Source organism: Mus caroli, chromosome 11, assembly GCF_900094665.2.
Source record: "Mus caroli chromosome 11, CAROLI_EIJ_v1.1, whole genome shotgun sequence".
NCBI lineage: Eukaryota > Metazoa > Chordata > Mammalia > Rodentia > Muridae > Mus > Mus caroli.
Window position 1 is genome coordinate 16707794 of NC_034580.1, and position 24097 is coordinate 16731890.

The following is a 24097-nucleotide window of genomic DNA, read 5'->3' on the forward strand; positions in this document are numbered from 1 at the left end:
TGACATCTCTATGATGCTAATGCCTGCTTATGACTTGCAAGCATACTATCTAAAATGACATTGTACAGGAAAACTGGTCATGGGGGAGGGAGAAACAGTTTCTAGCTGCAGACTGTGCTGTTCTTGGCTACACCTGCCTTGAGCCCTACAACCATCTGGCACTCCTATGATGAATTACCATTCACTTAATTGCAGAAGTGAAAAGCTGGTCTTTGGGGATCATAAGTAGCAAGGAAAGAACAGAAAGTGGACAGTCTGTCTGGGAGAACAAATGTGGCATTCCTCAGAGCCACAGAACCCCCAGCAGGGGAGTGGAGCCCCAGAATCCTGTTCTTTCTTTTCATTCTGCTTAGCCCAGAGACACGAGTCAAGATAGCAAATCACCACTCTGTGGGCAGCACAATTGTTTGGCAGATTTAGGGAGACAGAGCCTCAGAACCCCTATGGCCTTTTCGGGTCCATAGTCACATTTGCTGACTTAACACAGAAGGCACCTGAGGGGCCTCCACCTCTCCTCAGTCATGGACAGTTCCTTATAAAGTGGAGGATCTAGGCCCCATGGAGGAACCATCATTTTAAGTCAGTGCCTATTGCAGAATGGACAATAGGGACACCTAGCAGGTTTGACTCTTGGCCTCTGTAGTGGAGACTTTTCTTGTTGCCATGGCATACCTGACAAAAGCAACTTAAGGAAGGTGGGGAATGCGCAGGCTTGCAGTTTGAGGAGATACAATGGCAAGAGAGGCAGGAATGCACAGGCTTGCAGTTTGAGGAGATACAGTGGTAAGAGAGGTACAGAGGAAGGAACAGAAGGCTGACTGACAGTCACACTGAAAGCCAGGAAGCAGAGAATGATGTCCGCTGATGCTGATGTCAGCTCCCCCCCCCCCCCATGTGTGTGTGTTTTCAATTGGGGACCTCAGCCCATGGAGCAGTGCTGCCTACATTTTAGTAGATTAACCCCAGTTAACCTGATCTAGACACCTCTCACAGACCCACCCAAATTTGTATCCACACTGATTTATAAATCTGATTTTTAAATTTTTAGTATTAGTGGCACATGCCTTTAATCCCAGCAAGGGAACAAGCTGTACCTCTAGGAGGCAAAAGCAGGAGGATCTCTGTGAATTCAAGGCCAGCTTGGTCAACTGGGTGAATACCAGGACAGCCAGGACTATGTAGTGAGACCCTGTCTCAAAAAAAAAAAAAAAAAAAAAATCCCTGACAGTCAAGCATTACCATCCCAGTTCTAGTCTGAAGGATAATTATGCTAGTGGAAGGACTCAGAGATGACAAATGTATACACTTTCTGTCATTATACCTTCTACTAGAAGCGTCTCTACAGACCAGGGGCATATGGTACCCAAAAGCCCCCAGAAGGCATTTGATAAAGCTTCCAGTTCTCCCGCAGTGTCTCAGGTGTTCTCCTCTGGAGGCATCTGAAGTAGATAGAATGGAGCCTCCTCTCTCAGCATCTCTCTTTCTTACTATAGTTATTTCCCTTAGGATTCGTTACCTTTCTCATTGCTGTAATCAAACACCTGAGAGAAATCATCCTAACAGAAAGGCTTGCTGTGAGTCTAGAAGGGTCTAGAAGGGTCACCTAGAGTCTGCCATGCTGTGAAGATGCGGAGGTAGGTGTCTCTGGTGCAGTGACAGTGTGACAGGGTTGCTTGCTCACATCCTACCCACTTGCCTTCTTCCCCTTTTTTCACCCAGTCTGGGACCCCAGTTAATCTCTGCAAACCCTCCTAGCTGAGGAGTTAGATGAGTTAGATGTATCTTAATGTGTTCAAGGTGACAATGGAAATCAAGCCCTTATCTTTAAACAAAATTCATTTTGTGGAGGGCTGTCACTGCCCTCTAAACTGGGATGTCACCATGTATCTGGAAGACCCAACTCCTCTCCTCCAAGTGCTTCCTTATCTTATTCTAACTTCTCACCCTGTCTCTCCTACCTCTGGCTTTTCTCTGCAAGGAGCCCGGGGCCTTGGAAGCAGGAGCTCTGGAGTTATTCTTAACACCTAAGCGATTTTAAGTTGTCGGCTTTATCTCCCTGGATGTCAGCTTTGTCATCAGGAAAATGTTAGATATGCTGTAGAACAGTCTCGTTGGCCCTTGTCAGCCCTTACTTGAGACCTAGATCCATGTCCCAGTCCCTCAGGGGTAAGATGCTGCCCTTCTGGACATGTCCGTGTTCTCTTCACACGTGGAGCACGCAAAGCTCATCTCCAGGACAGGGCTGTTCTGGACAGGAGCACTGTGCCCTGCATCATCTGTGGTACTGGCGAGCTGGGACATGAGTCTCTGCTGTCTGCTGCCCACTGCAAATGACCCATCCAGGTACACACGGAGTGAATCGTTTTACATGTTTTAGGCCATGGAGTACCTTGAACTTAATGGAGTGTGAAAAGGTTTTATTTTCATGAGCAGCAGATGAAATGTCATATGCCAAGTTTGTCACTGAAGCCCGGGGGCAGGGGACAGAACTCCAAACCTCTCACCTAAAAGTGTCTGGCGCTTTGCTCGCTACTTAACTACTTGTAGAAAAGCGAAAATCTGGTTCTTTTCTCCCCTGGAGCTCCAAATAGATTGTAGTAAGTTCTAGAATGGATCGAAAGAGAAGTGAGCTCGCTGGGTACAAACGAAAGCTGTTCAGGTGGACTGAGAAGGGATTGAAGAAATCCCGAGGCTGTCTCATACAAACTCTGCACTGCCAAATGAGCCTTAGACGCTACTTAGAAAGGATGTGTAGGGTACACATGGCGGAGCAGAGCCGAGCTCAGCAAGGGAGCCTGCGCAGTGAGGAAAACCGGAAACAAGTGAGAAGTCAAGCTGCCCAAACAAACAAGTGGGGTAATTAGTAAGGCTCTCCGGGGCCCAGGATCTCAGCTCAACAAGCTCATTAGGGTCTATAAATGGCTGTTCCCATCCCTTGTGGCTGCAGGATGCACTCTGCTGGCTTGCTGGAATGAGGATGCTCTTCTCCCAGCTACTAATTAAGCCTTTCTAACCAACACTAGGAGGTGGGTCAGACCCATGAACTGCTCCCAAGGAATCAGCCAAAAACAGTAACCTGATACCCAGCTAACCACTGAACTTCACCACAGAGCAGTCACCTATGTCGGTACTGTTTCCCACATGTGAGACTCTCTCTCTCTCTCTCTCTCTCTCTCTCTCTCTCTCTCTCTCTCTCTCTCACACACACACACACACACACACACACACCGCCCCATGGTTTATGGAGATTGTCACCTTGATGTGGTCTGACAGTGACCTCTTACTGAACTCTGTGCTAGGTGCTCGGATAAGTATCTTATGGAGCATCTCTTGCTTCATCCCGACAGTCATTGTGTACAGAGTGTTGCAACCCCACATTGCAGATGAGAAACCCGAGGCCTAGACTGCTCAACACTAATCAACATGGCTATACAGCTGATAAGTGGCAAGATCCAAGTCACAATCCTTTTGTCACCAGGCTTTGCTTTTGCACTCGGACAATGACTCTACTCAAAAGGCAAGGTCTCACTTTATAGCTCTGGCTGAATTGGAAATCACTATGTAGACCAGGTTGGCCTCAGGTTCCCAGGAACTTGCTTGTGTCTGCCTCCTGCTTGTTGTTAGGATTAAAGGCAAAGGTGCAGGCCTGTTTCTGGATGATTTTATGCCTGCAGAGAGATGCTGTGTAAGAACCTGCTGCCTTGCTGTAACCCACAGAAGAGAGTCCACTGTGGAAGTGCCTTCACTGACACAGAGGCCCAGTGGATGAGGCTTACTCAACATGTACCTATTAGCTCCTGTGCCCACTGGGCTCCTGGTCTCTCTTACTCTTCTTGTTATGTTTGTTCACCTTCTGCCTGCTCTAGGATATGAAGTCTGTGGCAAGGACAATGGGAGACTTTCTCAGTAAGCCTGACGAATCCAAAGGCTGAGGAGTTTAAGGCCCCTCTCACCCTGTACCCAGCACCCAGCACCCAGCACCCAGCACCCAGCACTCAATCAGGTATCTGGTTACTCTCCCCTCTCACCCTGTACCCAGCACTCAATCAGGTATCTGGTTACTCTGCTATCTGTTCTTTTGATCCATGGTAGACGTTGCAAAATGGCAGCTGGTAGGCCAGATCCAGGCCCACGATGACCTACATAATTAACATTATTTTTACTTACTTGGCATTTTTTTTAAAAAAATAATAAAGGCATCACATTCTTCTGTTGCAACAAGGGCTAGGTCTAGGGATAGCTGCTGGTGTGTCCATTTTACCTAATCATGTCTTGTGCTTGCTCCATGCGTACATTTGACTTAGTGACCTCTGACTAGGTTTAGCAATAGACTTTACTCTAGGCTTTTACATTCAATTCCATTAGAAGGACAAACATTTAACCTGAAGTTAGAGAAATGCTCACTTTACACACCTTTTCAAGAGTACTTATATATTTTGCTGACCTGAAAAAGTAGATTATTTTCCAACATACAGTTATGCTTATTTAAAGTTCCCAGGAGGAATCCATTTTCCACCCTCTGCTGATGGATGATTTTGAGATTTTGATGTAGTTTTTAATAAAATAGTAATTTGCAGTATGAGGTCTGTTGGGACTTTCTGTGTTCTTTATGTTGTCTTTTTTCCAGTTCACTCTGAGGGTTTGGAGATGTGCACCCCAGAGGGGCTGCGTTCTAGAGAGGATGTAGGTTTCCAGAGCAACGGCAGCCTAGGGTTGAGTACAGAATCTTAACAGTCATAAGGATCCTTCCTTTGGCAATTCCAAGCATATGCAAAGAAAGGGTCAAAGTTCAGCCACACCTATGGCAGAGCTAGGAGTCAGTTCCTAGGCCTGTCTCCTGGTGTCACTCCCTCTCAGCTGGATAGGGATGGCCTGAGTAAGTCATGGAATAACGTAGCAGTGTGGCTTCTAAAGTCCACCTTCTCTTTTCCTTCAATGCTAACTCCTGGGTCAATCTCTATGTTCACTCAAGCCGTCCTATAGAGAAGACTGTGCACCCACAGCCCTGAGTGTAGGCCACCCTGTAACTGGATGCTGTAGCTGTTGCCTACCTAACTTTGGATTGCTGCAGCCCTAGGTGACAGCCATACTGAAACCACTAGCTGAACTGCTCTGAAATTTCTACATACCAGATACTGTATGAGCCAGCCAATGCTTATTGTTGTCTTAAGAAACTAAATTTTGGCCAGGCAGTGGTGGCACAGGTCTTTAAACTTCAGCACATGGGAGGCAGATGCAGGAGAGTCTCTAAATTTGAGGCTGGCCTGGTCTACAGAGTGAGTTCTAGGACAGGCAGGGCTACACAGAGAAACCATGTCTTAAAAAACCAAAAGGGAAAAAAGACTTTTTAAATAGAAGTGAATTGGCTCCTGTATATTCACAAACAAGCATTTATTCATTATTAAGCATCTAGCCCATCTACATGCTCAGGATGCAGTGGAAACAAAGCTAGCGTGTGGTACAGGCCACCAAGGATGTGATAAACATTCAGCAAGCCAGGAGATTGGGGATGTCTTTGGCATGGAGTTGCTGCTAAGCCAGGGGCAACATTAACCTGGGCATGAGAGGAGCAAGTGCTAGGAATGGCTGGAATTTCCCCCTGGCATCTGTCCTGACTTTAGTGCCTTTGATGCCTTAAGATTTTTAAGAAAGGAAGCAGAAATTTCTCAAAGCTAAGGCAGGGACATCTTCTTTTTCTTAGGGCAGACTCCCCTCCTGTATGGAAAATGGCAGTGGTTGTACAGGCCACAGAGCTCTGCCTCAAGGGCACTGGGGGAAAGTTTGGAGCTGCCTGGGACCGGACACACTAAGAGAGACGAGAAAGTAAGGGTGTTTGGGGAGGATAAACCACGACTAGCATTGTTATTTTGTTTGCTTTTGCTGCATATAACCTTCTGAGGTAGGTTGGCCTTTTGGATACACAAATATTATATTTTTCTTTAAGATTGGTTTTAGGACAATGCATGGAAGATTAGTCACTTACCTGTTAGAAAGTCCAGGAGCTTTCAACCCAAGGACAGCTACAAATAAAGCCCAAAACAAAGCCATAAATTTACTTAAAACATAACTAGATATTTTGTGTGTGTGTGTGTGTGTATAACTCAATTGTGTGGTTCTTGAATGTGTTGTATATAGATGATAATGTTGTAGCACATTGTCAACTGACCTCTAACTAGCTAACTAACTAACTAACTAACTAACTAACTAACTAACTAACTGTGTGTGTGTGTGTGAAAACCTTGCGTATGTATGTGAAGGACAGAGACAGATGTTAAGTGTCTTCCTTCATCACTGTCTACCTTACTTCCTTGAGACATGGTCTCTCACTGAACCAGAGGCTTGGCGTTTTGGCTAGGCTGTCTGACCAGAGCCTCCTGGGATTCATTTGTCTCTGTCCCCCAACTCTGGAATTATGGGCAGGCACAATCACACTTGACTTTGTACCTGGGTACGAAGGGTTGGAACTCAGGTCTTCATGCTCCCACCCCTGAGCCATCTCCAAAACCTACATCTGGAGCTCTGGACAAGCACACTAATGTAAGGGTGATAGTCATATGCATCGGCTCTGTGTAATTCCCCACAGAAAACTGTGCTCCTACGGCTTGGTGGCGACAGACATTGTGTTGCTGCTGACAGCTGTACAGAAGGGGCTGCTGACAGACTGGGGAGGTCGTGTGACACTTTGCCTGACATGTGGGAAAGGTTGGGGGTGTGTGGCTGGACACACCACTGCACACTGACTGCAGACCATCCTGCTGATGTCTCCCTGCAGTGGTCCAGGGAGGTGGATTCACAGAACGGTTGGTTTGGGAAGAAAGACAAGCATGAGAAGGATACAGAGACTCTTCAGTGTCCCAGAAGAGCAGCATCAAGCTTTGCAAACAATGGTCTTGCTTGTCTTTCTTCTCTGACTTCCTTCCAGGAACACAGAGATGCCAGTATGAACAGACCTCCACTAGCCCTTAGGATGTATACAGAGTTCCTGAATTGAAGGGGGTAAGGGCTTAGGCTCTGTATCAGAACTTTTGTGTTGCTATGACCAGAATACTGGAGAACTACTGTCTGGGTTACTTGTCTCACTGCCATGACAATGTAACTGATAAAAAGCAACTTAAGGAGAGAGGGGCTTATTTTGACTCTGGGTCCAAGGGAAAACAGTCCATTGTGGTGGGGAAAATATGTCAGCAGGCGCAGAAGGTGGCTGGTCACAATGCATTCGCAGTTTCAAAGCAGAGAGTGATAAATGTTAGTGTTTATCTAGATTTTCCTTTTTATATCGTTCAAAACCTCAGTCCATGGAACAATGCCACCCACAGATTTTCCCCACCTCAATTGACTTGATCAAAGTCACATGTCACAGACATGCCCAGATCCTGCCTTGTGAGAATCAGCATTAACTATCACAACCTAAAGGAGAAGACTCATGAATTCTTTTCATGGTTGCAGATATGACACTCCATAAGGGCAGAGAGAGCAGGGCACGTCTCATCATGGCAGCCAGGAGGCAGAGAACAGCAGTAGGAGAAGGGCCATGTAAGATGAGGCCCCACAGAAACATGTGTCCTTCCCCGAGCCTTGAGTAGGCTAAACAGACCTTGAGTGCTCACCACAATGGTTTTAAGACCTAGCTGGAGTCATCTGGCCTCACCACATTTGCAATTTCCTACAGGAGCTTTGAGGAATAGACTGCCCACTGAGCTTGCTTTGCAACACAATGTTGCAAAGCTGACCCACAATGTTGCAATGTTGACCCACAATGGGTCAGTGGGCTCTCCCTATATAAACCGGGTGCTGAATGAATATTAAACTTTGAGACTTGATCAGAACCTTTGTCTTGGCTTCATCCTTCTCTCGAACCTCATCCTTTCAGGTAGACGCAGTTCTCCATGGCTGCTGGACTGCTACAGAAACACTTTAAGTGACCTAATTCCTCTGAGGGCCCCACTTCCCACTTTTCCAAAGCATTGATGAGATCATGGCAGAGAACTGTCTCTAACAAGCAGAGCAGCAGTGCATTTCTTCCACATGTCTTACTTTTAATTGTTTATTGTTTGAGGGTTTTTTTCTGCATGTCTGTCTGTCTGTCTGTCTGTACATCATGTGTGTGCTTGGTGCCTACAGATGTCAAAACAGGACATCAGATCCCCTGGAACTAGAGTTACAGGCTGATGTGAGCGACCATGTGGATGCCAGAACTCAAATTCTTTGCAAGATCAGCAAGTACTCTTAACCACTGAGTCATCTCTCCAGCTCCATACTCTAGATTTCTAATTTAATCAACTCAACAGTCAATACTTAGCACATTATAGGTTCAACATATAAACTTCTGCTCTGGTATCTTCAGAGGGCCTAGTAGTCCAAACATGATCTTGGCAAGCCTATCGCTCTGACAATTAAATTCCTCAATCATTCAAGCACACTAGCCACGTTCTAAGTGCTTAATAGTCACATAAGTTTGTGGCCACTATATTAGACAGGGTGGGTTATAGAATATTTCCCCAGTCACCACAGCTGTATTAGATAAAGCTGTGTCTAAAATCCAGGACATAGAATAGGTTTCCTATATAATAAGAAAATTACCTTCTGGTGATAAATAACGTAGGTTTGTACCATTCATAAACTAGATTCTAAAATCAGCATACAGAGATAAATACGAGTCAGCTAGTAAATACAGATATATAAAGGAAGACTGGCTTAATCTTTTTGAAAGGGATGTTTCAGTCAAGAATCCCTTCACTCCCAATCTCTTCCCCTCAGCTGGGGCATTAAACAGTGGCCTTGTAAACACTAGGCAAGTTCTACATAGCTGAGCTATGTGCCCAGCAGAAGTTGGCTCTCACAATGTCTAGTGTTATACTTTTAGGTTGGTGTGTGTGAGTGTGTGTGTGTGTGTGTGTGTGTGTACATGCTTCTAGCTTTGGAGTAATTTGTTTCACTGGTCAAACATGAGGTGAAGGACTTGGTTTGCAGTTAGGGGCAAAGTGTAAGACACACAAATGGTGTCTTTCAATTTTCATATAGCACTGCAGGAAGCCAGATGGATGCTCTATAAGAGGGCCAGGAAACAACTCCCCAGTGCAGTTTGAACCCCATCCCTTTTCTTAGGCTCTTGCCTCTTGTGCAGGAGTAACAGGTGAGTTGCCCACAGGACTTCAGAAGTCCCTCATCTATACAACATGTTTTGTTGTTCACTTTTGTTTTGATGCTAAATAGGTGGAGAAAGTCTGAGCTTGTTAGATTCACAGTGTGATTTCTCATAGACAGTCCTTGCTCAAGGCTTAGTTAAGGAGGGGCTACCTTTCTGCTAAACTTAAATATTTTATAATTAAGCAGAACAAAGGAAGTCCAAACAAGGAAAAAAAAAATCTGGGTATGGTGTTGCAAATCTGTAATCCTGGTACTGGAGAGCCTAAGGCAGGGAAGGATCAAAACTTGTGGTCAGCCTGGGCTACCAAATAAAACTCTATCCCTCCCCAAACAGGAAACGAAAGACAAAACAACACAGTTTTTCCCTGAAATCTTTCTTGAGGAAGCCAAAATGTCAATACCCATTGACCCCAAAGATCGAGTGGGACATTAGTATACGTTGGTCACTGTAGAAGTAGCACTAGAGTTGTTCAGACTTCAGAGCCCTCCTGGAGAAGCCAACCCAGCAGGAAGTTCTATCCTCTCAAACCTTCCTGCTCCCCGGAGCGTGCATGGCTCTGCCCGTTCTGGTTCTAAGTATGTACAGTCATAAATCTTTCCTTAATATTATACCACACATTTCCAGTCAAGTCACAAAATCCCTGAGGGCAGATGGTGCCTGCCTTTTATCTCTTGTTACAACCCAAACATGGGGCCTTCTCCTGAAAGGGCTTTATTCATATCTAGCTTAATTGTCACATCAGAAGTGATGTCCTTAGATGTGAGAAGAATCATAGACATACACTTAAATATCCACACACACTTTAAAAGTACAACCAATAAAAAAAGGCCAGAATTTTCTCTTTCAGTTGCGAGAGAGATTTTAAAATTGTGTACCTTACTTGGAAGGATTCTAAGGGGACTCTCATGACATCATCTTGAAGAGCAATGACAGTGTGAGGTGTTGTAATCAAGCCTTGGAGGGAAGCACAGTAACTGCCTTCCAGACCCTTTCAGTGGACGTTTACCAGCTCAGGCCATGTGGGATCCCGTCTTCATGTGAGGACTTAAAAAGTCAGTGATACAGAAATGGCTAACTAGAATCCTACCAGGTCATACTACTACATGATGATACTACAGTTTTGTTTCCAGTAGGACCTCACTGTTTTAAAAGTGCCTCTCTTCCTGGTTAAGTTCCCCTGGTTAAGTTCAGCATTTTATCATTACCTTAAGGGCTATTTAATCCTGTGCTAAAGGTTATTTTAATTGTGTTAGGATAAATCCCTGTTTGCTGGTATTATAATAGTTGTAATAACTTACACTAAACGTATTGCTAAGTAGGGTCTAGGGAAATGGCTCAGTGGATAAAGTCTTTGCTGTGAAAGTCAGCATTCACGTGCGTGCACGCATACTCATGTGACTAAATACATGTAGACATGCACGTGTACATGCACACCAAGCATACACACCTATATGTGCACAGAAAAATCTCTAAGTATATTTTTAAACACCATCCTGAATATTTCCTAACATTATTAGTTTAGATTGGATTCTGGGCATTTTGTGTTTTGTTGTTTGTTTTTTATCTCCTTGAGGAGGTAGCCCAGGCTAGCCCGGGCTAGCCTCAGGTTTGTACCCTTCTTACTGTGATCCCAAGTGCCAGGATCACAGATATGTGCCACTAGGTCAGTCCTTCACTAAATTTTAAAAAAGACTCCAATGTAGTTGTATGAAAAACATTCTGATGAATTGAAAGTCATGAAGATCACCATGTTTTACATTGTTTCTTTATAAAGATATGGAGGGCTAATTTAAACATAGGTGTCATGATTACTTTAAACATTGGCTGTCAAAACCATTTTATTCCAGCCTGTGGCCACCATTGGCTCTCCAAGCACATGGTTACCAGTCCCCCTTCTTCCCACTGGAGGTAGGATTTAAAGTACTCACCTGAAAACACTTCTTATCCAGGGGATACTGTCACAGGTCCTGACCATAGACCGACCGGCTCCTCCTCAGGTCAGAACGACAGTTTAGGTAAGCTTTGATCATTTGCTTCTGTTGTTTTAAAATTAAGACCATTTGGGTGCTGTGGCCTGGGCAACAGGGAAGAGAGGGAAGAAAGGAAAGAAAGGAGGGAGAGATACCAACAGACTGGGAGGTGCAATGTTATTAGCAAATGTTTGCGATTGTTGTAGCTCCTGAAAGCTTGGAAGGCCTCTAAGGTCTCAACCACAAATCCTGCCCAAGGCCTGTGGCTGGCTCCCTACCTCCCATAGCCTATTATTTAGTCACTGTCTGTGTAACCCTATCAAACAATGGCCTCTCCTTCCCAGGCTTGCTCACCTGGCCACTGTCTCCTTCTGGGTAGTGGAAGGGTGTATCAAAGTAACAGAACAAGTCAGTGGCTATTTTCTTCTCTTGCTCTCTAGACTGGGTTGTTTCAGCACCCTAGACACACCCATTTTAATTAATTACCAAGTGTGTTTTGCAAGGCACTTTTCTGCTTTATATAGGATACTTTTTTTTAAAGGATAAATCGTTGTGAGATTGCAGCTGGGGGCAGGCGAGTGTACACTCAGGTACATTTTTTTATGAGGCTTTTGAACTGATTCCAAGGTCCCATGAAAAGTTGCTTGGGCCTCTGGCCTTGCCTTCAGCTTCTTTTCAGGTTGTAAGGCACCATGCATTGGTCTTGTCTGGGCCTCATAGTGGATGACTGAAACACAAAGAAGTAAGATGAGCCTCTCTCAGGACTTCAATCTTTTAAGGGTGTGCTCTACTCCAGGTGGATGACAGCATGAATCCCTTGCCCAACCCAAACAAGGGCTTTTATAGGAAAGACAGCTTTCCTTTTGCTACAGTACGTTTTGGCTGAAGAGGCAGGAGTCAGGAATAAGAGGTTAAAGCAAGACATGGCTTGCCATGTGCTGCCAGGGGTCGAGTGGACAGTAGGCAGCCTATTGAAAAGGAGTTCCTAACAGTCTCTGCACATCAGAACTCCAGGCCAATGGTCCGATTCAGCGACTGCGACCTTTTGAAGGGCTGCTTCATCTGGGATCTAAGACCACCGACATGTAAGATGTTTCTCTTGAAAATACAAACTCCTGGGCACTATTAGATTCACAGATACAATTTCCTGGAGGTAAGGATAGACGCCCTGGGTGACTATACACTTGAAATTTAAAACCACCTGGGGCTTTTTTACTCACTGAGGATCCAAGTGACTAGAACAGCAATGACACAGGTCACCAAACACCTGTTGAATGAATGACAGCCCTAAGTGTTTGCAGTCTTTAGAGGCTCTAATTACCGATCTCTGTTAGACCATCTAATTTAGCTTGCCTCACAAAACTGGCAAAATGTCCTATCCCCCAAGGACATTTCTAGACTGGCCAGGGGGTGGGGGTGGGGGGACGCTCATCTCTCTTCCTGGAAGCCTAAGGTAACTCTCTTACCTTAGAAAACCTCTCTCTCCCTGGAGTGCAGACATCAAGACAGAGCAAGTAGCAAACCTCACAGTTCTGCCCTCTTAAAAAGTAAAGTGTACTGACAATTGGTCCCTTAAAAAACCCAAATTATGTTATGTGAATATGTTTTTGTTTTAATGCCAGGTGTGGGATATGGGGCCGCTTCAGTTTGTCCACAGCCATTAACTGTGATGGCCTCATGCTCTAGGAGGGGCGTGAATTCTCCAAGTGGCAGATAGTTCAATTCCGGGGACTCTGGAGAGGGAATAAATGCCAGCTCCTGAGAGGGGTGGGAGGTACTCTGAAGGAGGCAGCTGCCCCATCCCCATCCCCCTGCGGCTGCTTATTCCTGGTTTGCTGGATCGATGACCTTCTGAGGTCAAAGATTAGACTGGCCTCAAGATACTGGCCATCCTTGTCAGCAGGAAGTGGCCTAAAGAGGTCTGCATCCTTTTTTTTTTCTACCTTTATTTCTCTCCTCTCTGGTGTTAGGGGCTAGAAGGGATTAGGGTGGAGTAAAAGCTGAAGGGTGAGATATATAAGAACACAATAAAATAATAAAACAGAGACACCAAAAAGGAAGGAATTCCTGAAATTAGTTAGGAGTAAGACCCTAGATTCAGTATGGGAGTCTGTCCCTGTGTTGGTAACTGAAGCTGGGATTTCTTCTATAAGCTATCCAGTTTTACTTGAAGGCTGAATGACCGAGGGATCGAATTTCTTCCCTAATCATTCAAACCGCAGGAAAGAACACAAAAAGCCTTGCTGTTGTGTACGTTCTGTACAAAAACTGTTTTTAGAGATATGTTAAGAACCCATTGTCAAAAGCCAAAGAACTTGAAGTTAGCCTAGGGTGTGGAGGCAGGACTGCAATTTTGAGGTTAGCTTGAACTACACAGAGACATCTGGACAGTGGTGGGGGGAGGGGGAAGGAGAAGGTAGGGAGATGAACTGCATCCTAAAGGAGAGTGGATAAAATATGCCACTGTACAGTATATATGCCCTTACAGTGGAACACTGCTCATCAGTGTAAGGGGAAACGGTTGAAGCAGTACGAATGCAGCTAAACACTTGCAAAATCAGACGCCAACTCTAAGACATTGTGGGGTGCATGTTGTGACTCTGTCATTTACAAGCTATAGCAGGGGAGACAGATCACTGGGCTGCCTGACCTAAGTTAGAAGTTGGAGACATTTTTATATATGGGACTTTGGAAGGATGAAACAATACCTCTGTATCCTGATTAAATAGTTACATACTAAATCTAGGCATTAACCTCATAGAACTGTGCACCAAACAGTAAGGTCAGGGCATGCAGATATCAGAGTTTATATTTTATTAAAACAGAGCCTAGGCATCCACAACATAAGCTCATTGGGTCTCTGGAGCCTCTGAGACATTTTTCTAGCCTTTATCAATATGGGAAGCACACATACACATGGTCTTATAGCATGTGAGATAAAGAGACCACTATTAAGCACATGGTCTATGATAATACATTGTATCTAGAGCCAAATGCAGCATGTAATAACCCAGAAGCTATCTTGTAGAAAATTCCTTTATTATAGTGCAAATAACTTTCAGCAGTGACATAATGTAACAACACATTTAACAACAGTTTACACCACGCAGTAAATAAGAAAGTGTTTCTTTGAAAATATGTCATCATAGGAACATTATCTTTACATTAATGCTGGAAAATGCCAAAGCTGTTTTCTCAAGGCAGGAGGGCTTGATCCTTTTTTGGATATTTTTCTCTTAATGCACATGAATTTGCCATTTAATGCGTCATCAACTCTAAGAGTGATCTCTTAGGGAGTTTTAGAGAAGTTGGCAAGATTTGAAACTGGGCTTCAAAATTTAAAAAAATAATCATTTTAAGACAATTCTGGGATCGCCCAGGAAGTAGAAGTCATCTGTTAACGTGGTAGATAGCCACATTTCCTCCACCTTTGCTGCAGATTGTCTAAAGCCTGCTTATTGCCCCAGAGCCTGATTGTTATCCCTTGGTTTTGGTCATTGCGAGACTCTGGCCCTGGGTGGACAGAACTCCTCGTGAGTGCAGTGCTTTCCCCAGGAAGCTTGAAATTGCACTTTCCATCCTGAATTCCCCACATTTGACCTCTCAGGCTGAGGGGACTGTGAACTTGTCCCAGTTTCTAGCTAGCCATTTGGACAGTGAGTTGGGCTGTGGCCCCTATTGATTAACTAGTCCAAAATCAACTCCATGCACCACTTAGACACCTCCCAGGAGGCTGATCTGGGAGTTTAATACTGCTTTTCAGTACCAAGCAGCCTAGTACGGGATTGGCTGCTTCTGAGTTAGCTGACGGGTAGAGAGAAAAGCCACTTCCAATCTCTTATACTCCCTGTCCCCAAGCTTCTGCTGAGTTACACATGCTTGGCCACTTAGAAGATCCCTCCTGAGGGGGATGCTTACTGCATGAATCGAATCCAAATCTTATAAATGTTTTTCGGGGTGTGTTCTAAGTCTCTTGACAGACACTCCTCTAAAGTGGCTTTTCAACCCATGAGATATTGCTCACAGGCTTAAAAAACAAACAAACAAACAAAAAAACCCAAAAACCCTGGAGCTACAAAGCAGCTCTCCTGGCTGCCTGAGAAGCCAGCTAGAGCAGAAAGCCTTTTAAGATGCAGCGGGTCTTGGCCAAGGCTTTGTATATAACACCATGGAACTGTGCTAAACAGTTTCAAAGTTGAGAAGAATCCAAATATATCCTCTATAAAGATTCCTTATTTGATTTTGCTTTGTTTATCTTAGACTTTGGTTCTGAAACACTGTCTACATTCTTGACACATGAAGATGACATGGCCACTTCAGTGCCTCTGCATGTTGTGTAAAAAACTTTAAAAGCGAAGGACGAAGAGGTGCCCTAATAAGACATATACACTGTACAAACAAAACCTAAATTATATATAAATACACCCCACCCAGGATCCCTTTCTTCTCCCACTACCTGCCCAAAGCAATGCCAAAGCCCTTCTCTCTAGGACCCTCGCAGTGTATGAAACACCTAGCATCTAACCTTGCAGATACCTTAGTCACCTGCAGCCTGTTGGTGGTTCTGCAAGCGCAGAGAAGCAGTTTCCCTGGAAGCATGGTCACTGTCGGCTGAGATCCTGGGACTTGATCTCTCAGATGACCCAGCTGGATCCCACCGTATCCACCAGGGAGGCAGCACTGTTTACTCAGAAGCTCCAAAGGCATTGCTCAGGGATGCTGGGCAGGGTCTCAGGAGAAAAAGTATACAAGGAGCTAACAGCCAATGCCTAGGGATACTGGGCAGGGTCTCAGAAGAAAAAGTAGACAATGAGCTAACAGCCTCGATTGATATAAATTATTTCTCAGTAAGTAATTTGGGGCAACTTGCTTCTGCTTAACACTGCATTCTGGAACCATTTTCATAGCATACTATTAAAAACTGATATATAGTTATTTAAAAAGCTGTCTATGCAATCACCTCTTATATGCTTTCCATTAATTTAATAACAAGTTAATGAGCTAGTATGTAAATCTAAGGGGTAGTTAGCCTTAAGGAAGCCAATACTGTGCTNATTCACAGGAAGGAGAAAAAGCAACGCAAACAAAAGTTCCCATCATCGACAAGAACTTTAGAGCTTTATCGAAGTGTTGCAAAAATGTCCCCAAAAGCACTTATAGCAATTTATGTTAAGAAGCCAAAGTTGAGGGGTAAGGAGAATATACTCAAATTCTTTAAGGGAAAATCCACTTATTTTATGGTTGTTTTGCATAAATTTTCCCCTGCAACCTAAGTTCATAATTTGTAGACATTGCTCATTCTCTGATACATTAATACATATACTAAATATAAATAAATTAATCGAGAATGCCTAAAAATCCAAGTTAACAAGATGCTGTGCCAAAAACAAAACAAAACCCAAGAAAACATAAGAACCAAATCTTGCACAATCTACATTCTATGTAAATACCCTGACTAAAATGTCGGTTGTGCTACGCAATTCCACGTCAGTGCAGATTTGATGTACCGTTGTTGTTTTTAAGGTCTTTAGCACTTTTGTTTCTAAATATCACCTTGCTTTGAAATGATTAGTAATTGCTACCAAATCACAAATCATCACAAATCCATTTTAGTTTAGTTTGAATAAAAACTAGCATAAATGTATTACTTTGTTCTGGGTATAATGGCTCAGTGTCTTTCTTGCGAGTTTTCTTCTTCTGGGCAAACCACAGATGAGGTTGTCACTCTGGACTTAGACTGCACAGAAAGAGACAGTGAAGTCTGTCTTTGTTTTTGTTTTCTTTTTTAAGTCTCCAGATCTGGCTAGGACACTTCTTTCAGACATGTAGTTGTGGCACCTGATCGATCATATTTGAAATAGAAGTGCTTTAAACATCAGCCAAGTTTGGTGATCTGGAGGTCCCCATTGATCTTTATGGTGTCAATTGCAGATAACGTTTGAATACGATGATAAAAATCAAAAAGTTGGTGTCCATCCACAAACACTCTGAAACGCGGGTGCTCACAAAGAATCTCCACCTAGAAGAAACAAAAATAGTAACAATGCATAATTCTGGATGAACCCTGCTGGAGAAAGGGGAAAACCAACAACATAACCACACTTCATTGTGGGGAAGAAAAGCAAGGCCCACAGTAAATCTCAAACATCACAAATTGCTGAACGCTAGCTAGGGTACAGACTGCTGGGTTCCATTCCCCCAGCTCTCAATTCAGGAAGTCCAGAGCTCGATCTAAAAATCTGCACCGTCCCCAGTGCTAAGGCTGGAGCAGGGAACCCACTTAGAGAATCACCACTCCATACCAGTGAAAGATTTGGAACAGACAATTCCTCCCATATTCCAGGTAGAGGTGTGAAGAAGCACCAATCTCTTCACATGACACTCATGCCAAACAAGCCATCCTACCTGCAGGGGGGCCTCTCCTGATGCATGGCTGGTAGCCCTTAGCAGCATCTAATAATAGTCTAGACAATCATGGTAAATAAACACTAAGGGAGATTACACAGTAATAAGCATTGGACCAAGAATGTGTAATTAACAAGGCTTTGTTAAAACAAACAAACACTGACTCCACATGGTAAACCTTTTCCCTCTCTTTCTCCATAATTCACCACAGAGGTTTGTTGGGATTTTGTTTGCTTGCTTTAAATTTGTTTGTTTGCTTGTTTGTTTGTTGAGACAGGGCTTCTTCACATAGCTCTGACTGTCCTGGAACTCACTCTGTAGACCAGGCTGGCCTCAATTTCACAGAGATCTGTCCGCCTCTGCCTCCCAAGTGCTGGGACCAAGGGTATGAGCCACCATCTCCTGGCCACCACAGAGCTTAAGAATTGGCTGTGCTATGATGCTTGTAGAAAAGCATTGACAGTTATCATTAGGAGATGCCATATGTGGTATCAGTCACATTTAATTCATATTACTGCTTAAATTATACCATCAAGAAGTTCTATTTCACTCCATTTGTGTAAACTTTATTTATTTAGAGACAGGGTTTCTCTGTGTAGCCCTGGTAGACCTCAAACTTACTCTGTAGAGCAGACAGGCCTTGAACTCACAGAGATCCGCCCACCCCTGCCTCCTAAGTGCTGGGATTGAAGGCATGAGCCACCACCCAGCTTATCTCACTACATTTTTTTGTTGCTGGGAAGCAATGTAACCCTTCTAGTCAGTGGCTCACAATCATGAACCAGGCATAAGGATTTACCGTCTGAGATAGCTCTGTTGAGGAAATGCTGGACTGGTAAGTAAGAGGACCCAAGTATAATTCTCTATTTTCCCACCAGAATGGCAGGTCCTGAATGCACCTGTAATACCAGCAGTAGAGTGGTGGGGATCTGGGCTCACTCGTCAGCCCAGTTTAGCCTAATCAGTGCGATCCAGGCCACTGAGGGAGGCAGATGGTGGTGTTCCTAAGGATGGTACCTGAATTGCCTTCCAGTTTGCAAGCTCACGTGTGTGTGTGTGTGTGTCACACACACATGTGGCTTACCACGTAAGAACGTGGCATAGCAAGAGGAGCCCACAAGCGCTTACCATTCTAAAGGAGGAGCTAAGGTAAGGGGGAAACGTCCTAGATTACGGTCATAAGGGGAGCAATCTCATTCCCTTTACTGATGTAAAAAAGTTATGGATTTTTGTTTTGTTCTAGACTCTAAAGAAAGAGAAACAGTCACGGTTCTTGAGAAGACCCATGTGAAGTGTAAAGTATCAAGAGCAGTTTTGTTTACTCTGGTCTATGCGTAGCACAGAGCTTTTAACCGAGGTGCCGTTACTGACGTATGGTACGATTTATGCAGACAGCAGCCTGCCCTGTACACGAGTCTGTTTTTATATGACTGACTTGCACCTCTTATTTGTCCTGCAGAGTAAGGTAGTGAGCGCTACTGCGGCCTGATGGGGTGGCAAACTGGGTTGTTTCCTGCCTGTTAGAGTCGGGGAGCAAACGAGTATTACCCAAGCCCCAGGGAAGAAATCTGTCAGCCACACAGCTTATGACCATGAAACAGACACGCTTAATTAACCCACACGGGAAAATAATTATACAAATATGGACTCACTAGCAAAGTGAACAAGAGAAAATGAAATAATAAACCACTAAATTGTTTTAAACCCATAACTAATAAAGTTTTGAGGTATTTAGGCCAAGAAACATGAAAATTCTGGATACTTACTAATATTTAGTGATCAATCAGATATTTGGGGGTAGGTTATTTATGTGCCTAACACTATATTGGGAATTACACAGAAAATTATTACTACATTAATACCCCAGCTTGACCTGATGGCATAGGCCTGTAATCTAAAATACTCTGTAAACTGAGCCAGGAGGATTACAAATTCAAGGCCAGCCGGGGAATTTAGTGAGATCCTGTTTCAAAACAGAAATCAAAATGAGGACTGGGAGTGTAGCTAAGTTGTAGAAACCTTACCTAACGTGCACAAGGTTCAATCCCTAGCACCACCCGAGAAGTTAACAAATAATTAATACCTCCACACTGGCTAAGTAGAATTACAGTTAAGTACTTAGCAATTAGGTATGCATATATGCATCCATTAACTAAACATATGGTCTGAAGAGAGTCAACAGCTACTAAGGCAAGCATTAATGTCTATCAGCAAACAGACTTCTTTTGTTGTTTTTTACTCTTTTCTCTCGGCCGGGAGACAAGTTCCGGGCAACAAATTTCTTGGACATGAAGAAATTCTTAAAGAGCTCTTGGCACACAGTAGATAGAGTAAGTAGGGGCCCTGCCAACACTGCATCAGGCACTCAAGGTACCTACCCTGAACGGCTGGTCTGGGACGAATGGAAAGTAAGGGAATGCCAAATTCTCTTCGTCTCTTTCTCCTGAGATACAAGAGTTTCTGAGCAGCTGCCGGTCTGTGAACACAGCTTTGAGTTCAATTGCCACATCCGCAGGAGGATCTTCAGAATCACCACAGGTCAAGCTGATGGCAAAGCTAGAAAGAAAACAGTGTCACTTAGCCAGGAGTCAGATGTAACATTTTAACTTGACCCAGTTCCTCCTCCAGTGGGTTCATCGGCTTTTAATGGGCTGCTACTGTTTACACAGTTTAAACACAGAGACTAAAGATTACACTCAAACCAATATATTTTGTTACCTCAAGTAGGCTCTGGTGAAAACTCCAGTGGAACTGAAAATAATTGCAACTGAAAACTTCAACTGCCCCAGGCCACCCTTGCATTAATCCATCTCAGAGTTCTCAAAAACAGCCACAGAACTTGACAAGGGAAACATCTTGTAAGTTTGGTTCTTATTTATTCTAACAAGTTTGGTTATAATTACCATGTTTCAAAACCATAAAAAAGAAGTCTTTTGGCCTTCGCAAGGGTCAAAGATTAACTGTAGGCCTATTTTTATCATCACTGATATAAATAGCTATCTGGAGAGATGATGGCCAGGATTCATACACATTCTTTTCATGGGAACATGGTACTTTCTTGGCACTCCTAACTAGTGACACTGTGCAAGTAGAGGAAGGGGAGGAGGCAGCCGCCGCGGCTCAGCAATGGCAGGGCTCTGCCCTTACCTTTCGGGGTTGAGATCTACGATGCCCATCACTAATACCTTCTTNCCTGGTCTCATGCCACCTTTAATGTGCCCACAAAATGGAACTATCTGCAAAGGAAGAGGGGAGAGACAGGATGTTTACGGGCTGTTAGAGAAGCGCCAAACCCTTGGCCCTGAAAAATCAGACCCATTAGAAAGCAAGGAAATGCACCAGAGGGGAAAAGGCAGAGACACGGAGCACATTGATTTACCAGTCTTGGGAAGTACACGTCGGCTTGAACTGGAGAACCCAGGGAGTTGTTTAAGTGCCCATCATCAAGTTTCTAAAAATAGAAGCACACAGATTGGCTTTCCACAGACCCTTGTTTATTAGGGAGTGAATGGAAGGATGAGGAATCAACACAAATTTGTAGGGATCCAGCAGCCCTCCACAGACACACAGGCAGTGTCTACATATGATGCCTCTTTATAGCCCATTAAATAACCGCGAAACAAAACCCGGCCTTTCCATCCGGTCTAAGCCTCTGATGATCCCCAGGCTCTTGAGACCGGATCAAATTCAAGGTCGCGGCCCACCCGGGAAGCAAAGCCCGTGTAGGTGGGCGGCAGGCCCCTCTTCAAGCACAAACGCTCCCGGAGTCTCTGCCCCCTGGCCTGTCCTCGGGGACGTGGCTGGAGTGCAGCGGCAGCGCTCGGCTTCTCTCGGGAGCCCCCGGCGCGGGACCGTTTCCAAAGGGGTAAATCCCGGACGCCGGGACGGCGGCCCCACACTAACCCACGTGCACGCACACGCGCCCAGCGCGCACCTGGCCGGCGCCCTCCTGCCCCGCGCCCGGGGCCCCCGGAGCTCGCACCCCGCGGCGGCTGACAGGTACCGCGCTTCCCGCGGCAGCGCGGGTCCGTAGTCCTCGCCCCGGCCCTCTGAGCTACCCGCCTCGCGGGAGGCCGCTGCACTCACCACCACGGCGTCGCTGTCGGCCACCGACCCCGCCATGTTCCTGCAGCGAGCGCCGGGGACGCGGCGGCGGGCGCGGGTCCGAGCCGGCGCGCGCACACACCGGCGCGCGTGCACGCCCCAGGCTGGCGCGGCCGCAGGCCCGGGAGGGGGAAGGGAGGCGGGCGGCGCGGAGATCGCGGCGGCGAGGGGATGACGGTGGCGAGGGCCGCAGTGTGTTGGCCTGGGGTGGCATTTAAAGGCGGCAGGGCTCGGCTCGGGAACCGAGAACCGGGAACAGGGCGGGGACGGGGCCCGGGAGCCGCGGCTTGCTCAGCGTGCCCTGCCCTACGGCCATTGGACCGTGGCTGGAGGCCGGAGGGCGGTGGCCTGTCGGCGGGAAGGTGGGTGGGGCTGGGGAAAGGGGTGAAGGGTGGGCCCAGGTGGGCCAGGTGACAGGTGCTGGGGACACTCCTGGTCGGTACCCTACTCACTCACCTCCTTCCGCATCCTGGGGGACTGTTGGGGGTTGATCAGGAGTGAGGTCGAGAGAAGGTGGAGGACTCCAAAGAGGAAGACCCGGTATGGCTTCTTTCAGAGAATTCCAACCTAGTGGGAGGAAAGATAGTTGCACTGTTTGGAGGAGAAGGAGAATGGAGGTCCAAGGCTTGTACATTTGACCCTAAATAAAGAAGCAGCCAGGACTCTAGGAGGACAGTTTGCTGAGCGCCGACCAACCCTCTGTTCCCAGGGAAGCGCAGGCTAGTGTCGGGGGTCCCCGGAAGCATTCTTCAGCAGGTGCCCGGCCAAGCCGCAACTTGAAGTGGACACAGTTTCTGTCCTTAGCTATTTTACTTCACTTGCTTAGTTTGGGGTAATGGAGACTCCAGCCATTCTTTGTGTAATACTTCCTAGGGAATACACCCCTCTTTCACTCTAAGGCTCAGACTCCTGTAATGGTATCCCGACACTAGCATAATTATGTAACTTCTCAGATAAGGCTGTATCAACATACTCTCTATTAGGTGACATACTGGGCTTGCCTAGTGCACTGTGTGAATCACCACACTAATAAGCAAGGAGCTTGAGCAAGTGAGCTGCTACAGTCCCAGAGGGGCCCTTTGGGGGACCCGACGTCTCTGCAGCTTTTGTGTCCCTTGATGGCCCAGTGCTAATCGTGGTAATCTCTGTGGTACCGGGAACATGCCTGTAACCCACAGTCGGAGCCTTTGTGGAAGCGGTTCTCAGAATTAGAGGCTGCAGAGTTGTCACTGTGGCTCCCATTTTGCTCTTATTTACTCGTCTGAGCTTGAGACTCACACCTATTAATTATTCTAACATGCTAGGCAATTACAAGAAACTTGATATTTTAAAGTCATACTTTGATTCGCTGAATTTCTAAGAGTCAGCGTAGGGAAAAATCATTGAATTATTTGCTATTAGCTAAGCGTGGTACAATGTATCATGGTTATTATAAAGGGCTGGTGTCTTGGGTCCAAATTTAGTTTCTTATTACTGATAGTAGCGTGCCTTAATTTCTTCATCAGACATGATAATAATTACTATGATGATCCTATCTTGAATTACTGTGAAGATTAGTAAGTTGGTTCACACACCTTCCCAAGTAGAGCACTCAGCACATTCTAAGCAACAGTTTTGAGTGTCTGCTGTTGACCAAGAGCTGAGAATTAGCAGGGGCATTGTTGAAATTACATTGTAGCGAGGAGAGGCAGACATAAGCAAACTTGCAAGTATACAGGTAGTAAGACAGAGAAAAATAAGGCAGGGAGGAAGACAGTGCAGGATGATGCTATTAAAGTAGGGTAGTCTGGGAAAGTGACATTGAGAATTCTGAAGGAGGGAGGGAGGAAGGGAGGGACAAAGGGAGGGCTGGCTCAACCTCCAGAAGAGGTTGCTGGCTCAGGAACTGTAAAGATAAAGTTTGCAAGATGGGACCTGTAGATTAATGCTGGACATGTGGAGCAGAAGTGAAGGCTGAAGGGAACAGAAAGACACTGGAAGTTTCTGAGCAAGGGAGAGGAGGTTTGGTTTTGGAGGTTCTGGGGAGCAAACCCATGGCCTTGAATATGCAGGGCAAGCATACTGGCACTGAGGCACATCATGGACCTGTACTCTCTGATGTTGATGCATCCCTGTAGCTGATGTAACAAGGGCCAGAGAACAGGCAGCATGTAGCCAGGGCAGGAGGACAGGTGGAGGGGGCTCAGATTCTGTGAACCTGCATCTGTGCTCGCAGATCTCTGACATTGTGAGGAGACCATTGCCTGTAGCTCGGCCACCACCCTGCCCAATTGCTGTAAGAACTGGGACTCAACAAAGATTTGCAAAACATCCCACTGCTGAAGTTTGTTACCCCATGAGGCTGATTCCCTCAGACTCCCACTGGGAAGGGAAGCCACAGCCCACTCTAACAAACAGTGCCCCACACACTGCTATAAGTCCATTAGGCACTTAGTTTTTAATAACTGTTTTTGTCAAGCTAGTCTCCACT

At 45.4% G+C, this 24097-nt stretch overlaps 1 protein-coding gene across 3 annotated transcripts; it reads right to left on the reverse strand.

The window, feature by feature from the left end:
* Positions 1-13930: 13930 nt before the first annotated feature.
* Positions 13931-22550, reverse strand: Lgalsl (galectin like). 3 transcript variants are annotated; one of them, XM_029484072.1, is made up of 6 exons: positions 22324-22550; positions 22084-22194; positions 20903-20974; positions 20671-20759; positions 19902-20079; positions 13931-17137 (listed from the first exon to the last, which is right to left on the reverse strand). In XM_029484072.1, exons 2-6 carry the CDS (start codon positions 22093-22095, stop codon positions 16994-16996), a joined length of 495 nt encoding a protein of 164 aa, XP_029339932.1. In that variant the 5' UTR covers positions 22096-22194; positions 22324-22550; the 3' UTR covers positions 13931-16993. The 3 variants fall into 3 exon arrangements, with proteins under 3 accessions (XP_029339932.1, XP_029339933.1, XP_021032444.1); XM_029484073.1 differs by lacking the exon at positions 22324-22550 and having other exon boundaries at positions 22084-22209; XM_021176785.2 differs by lacking the exons at positions 22084-22194; positions 22324-22550 and adding an exon at positions 21610-21718.
* Between the last annotated feature and the right edge of the window lie 1547 nt (positions 22551-24097).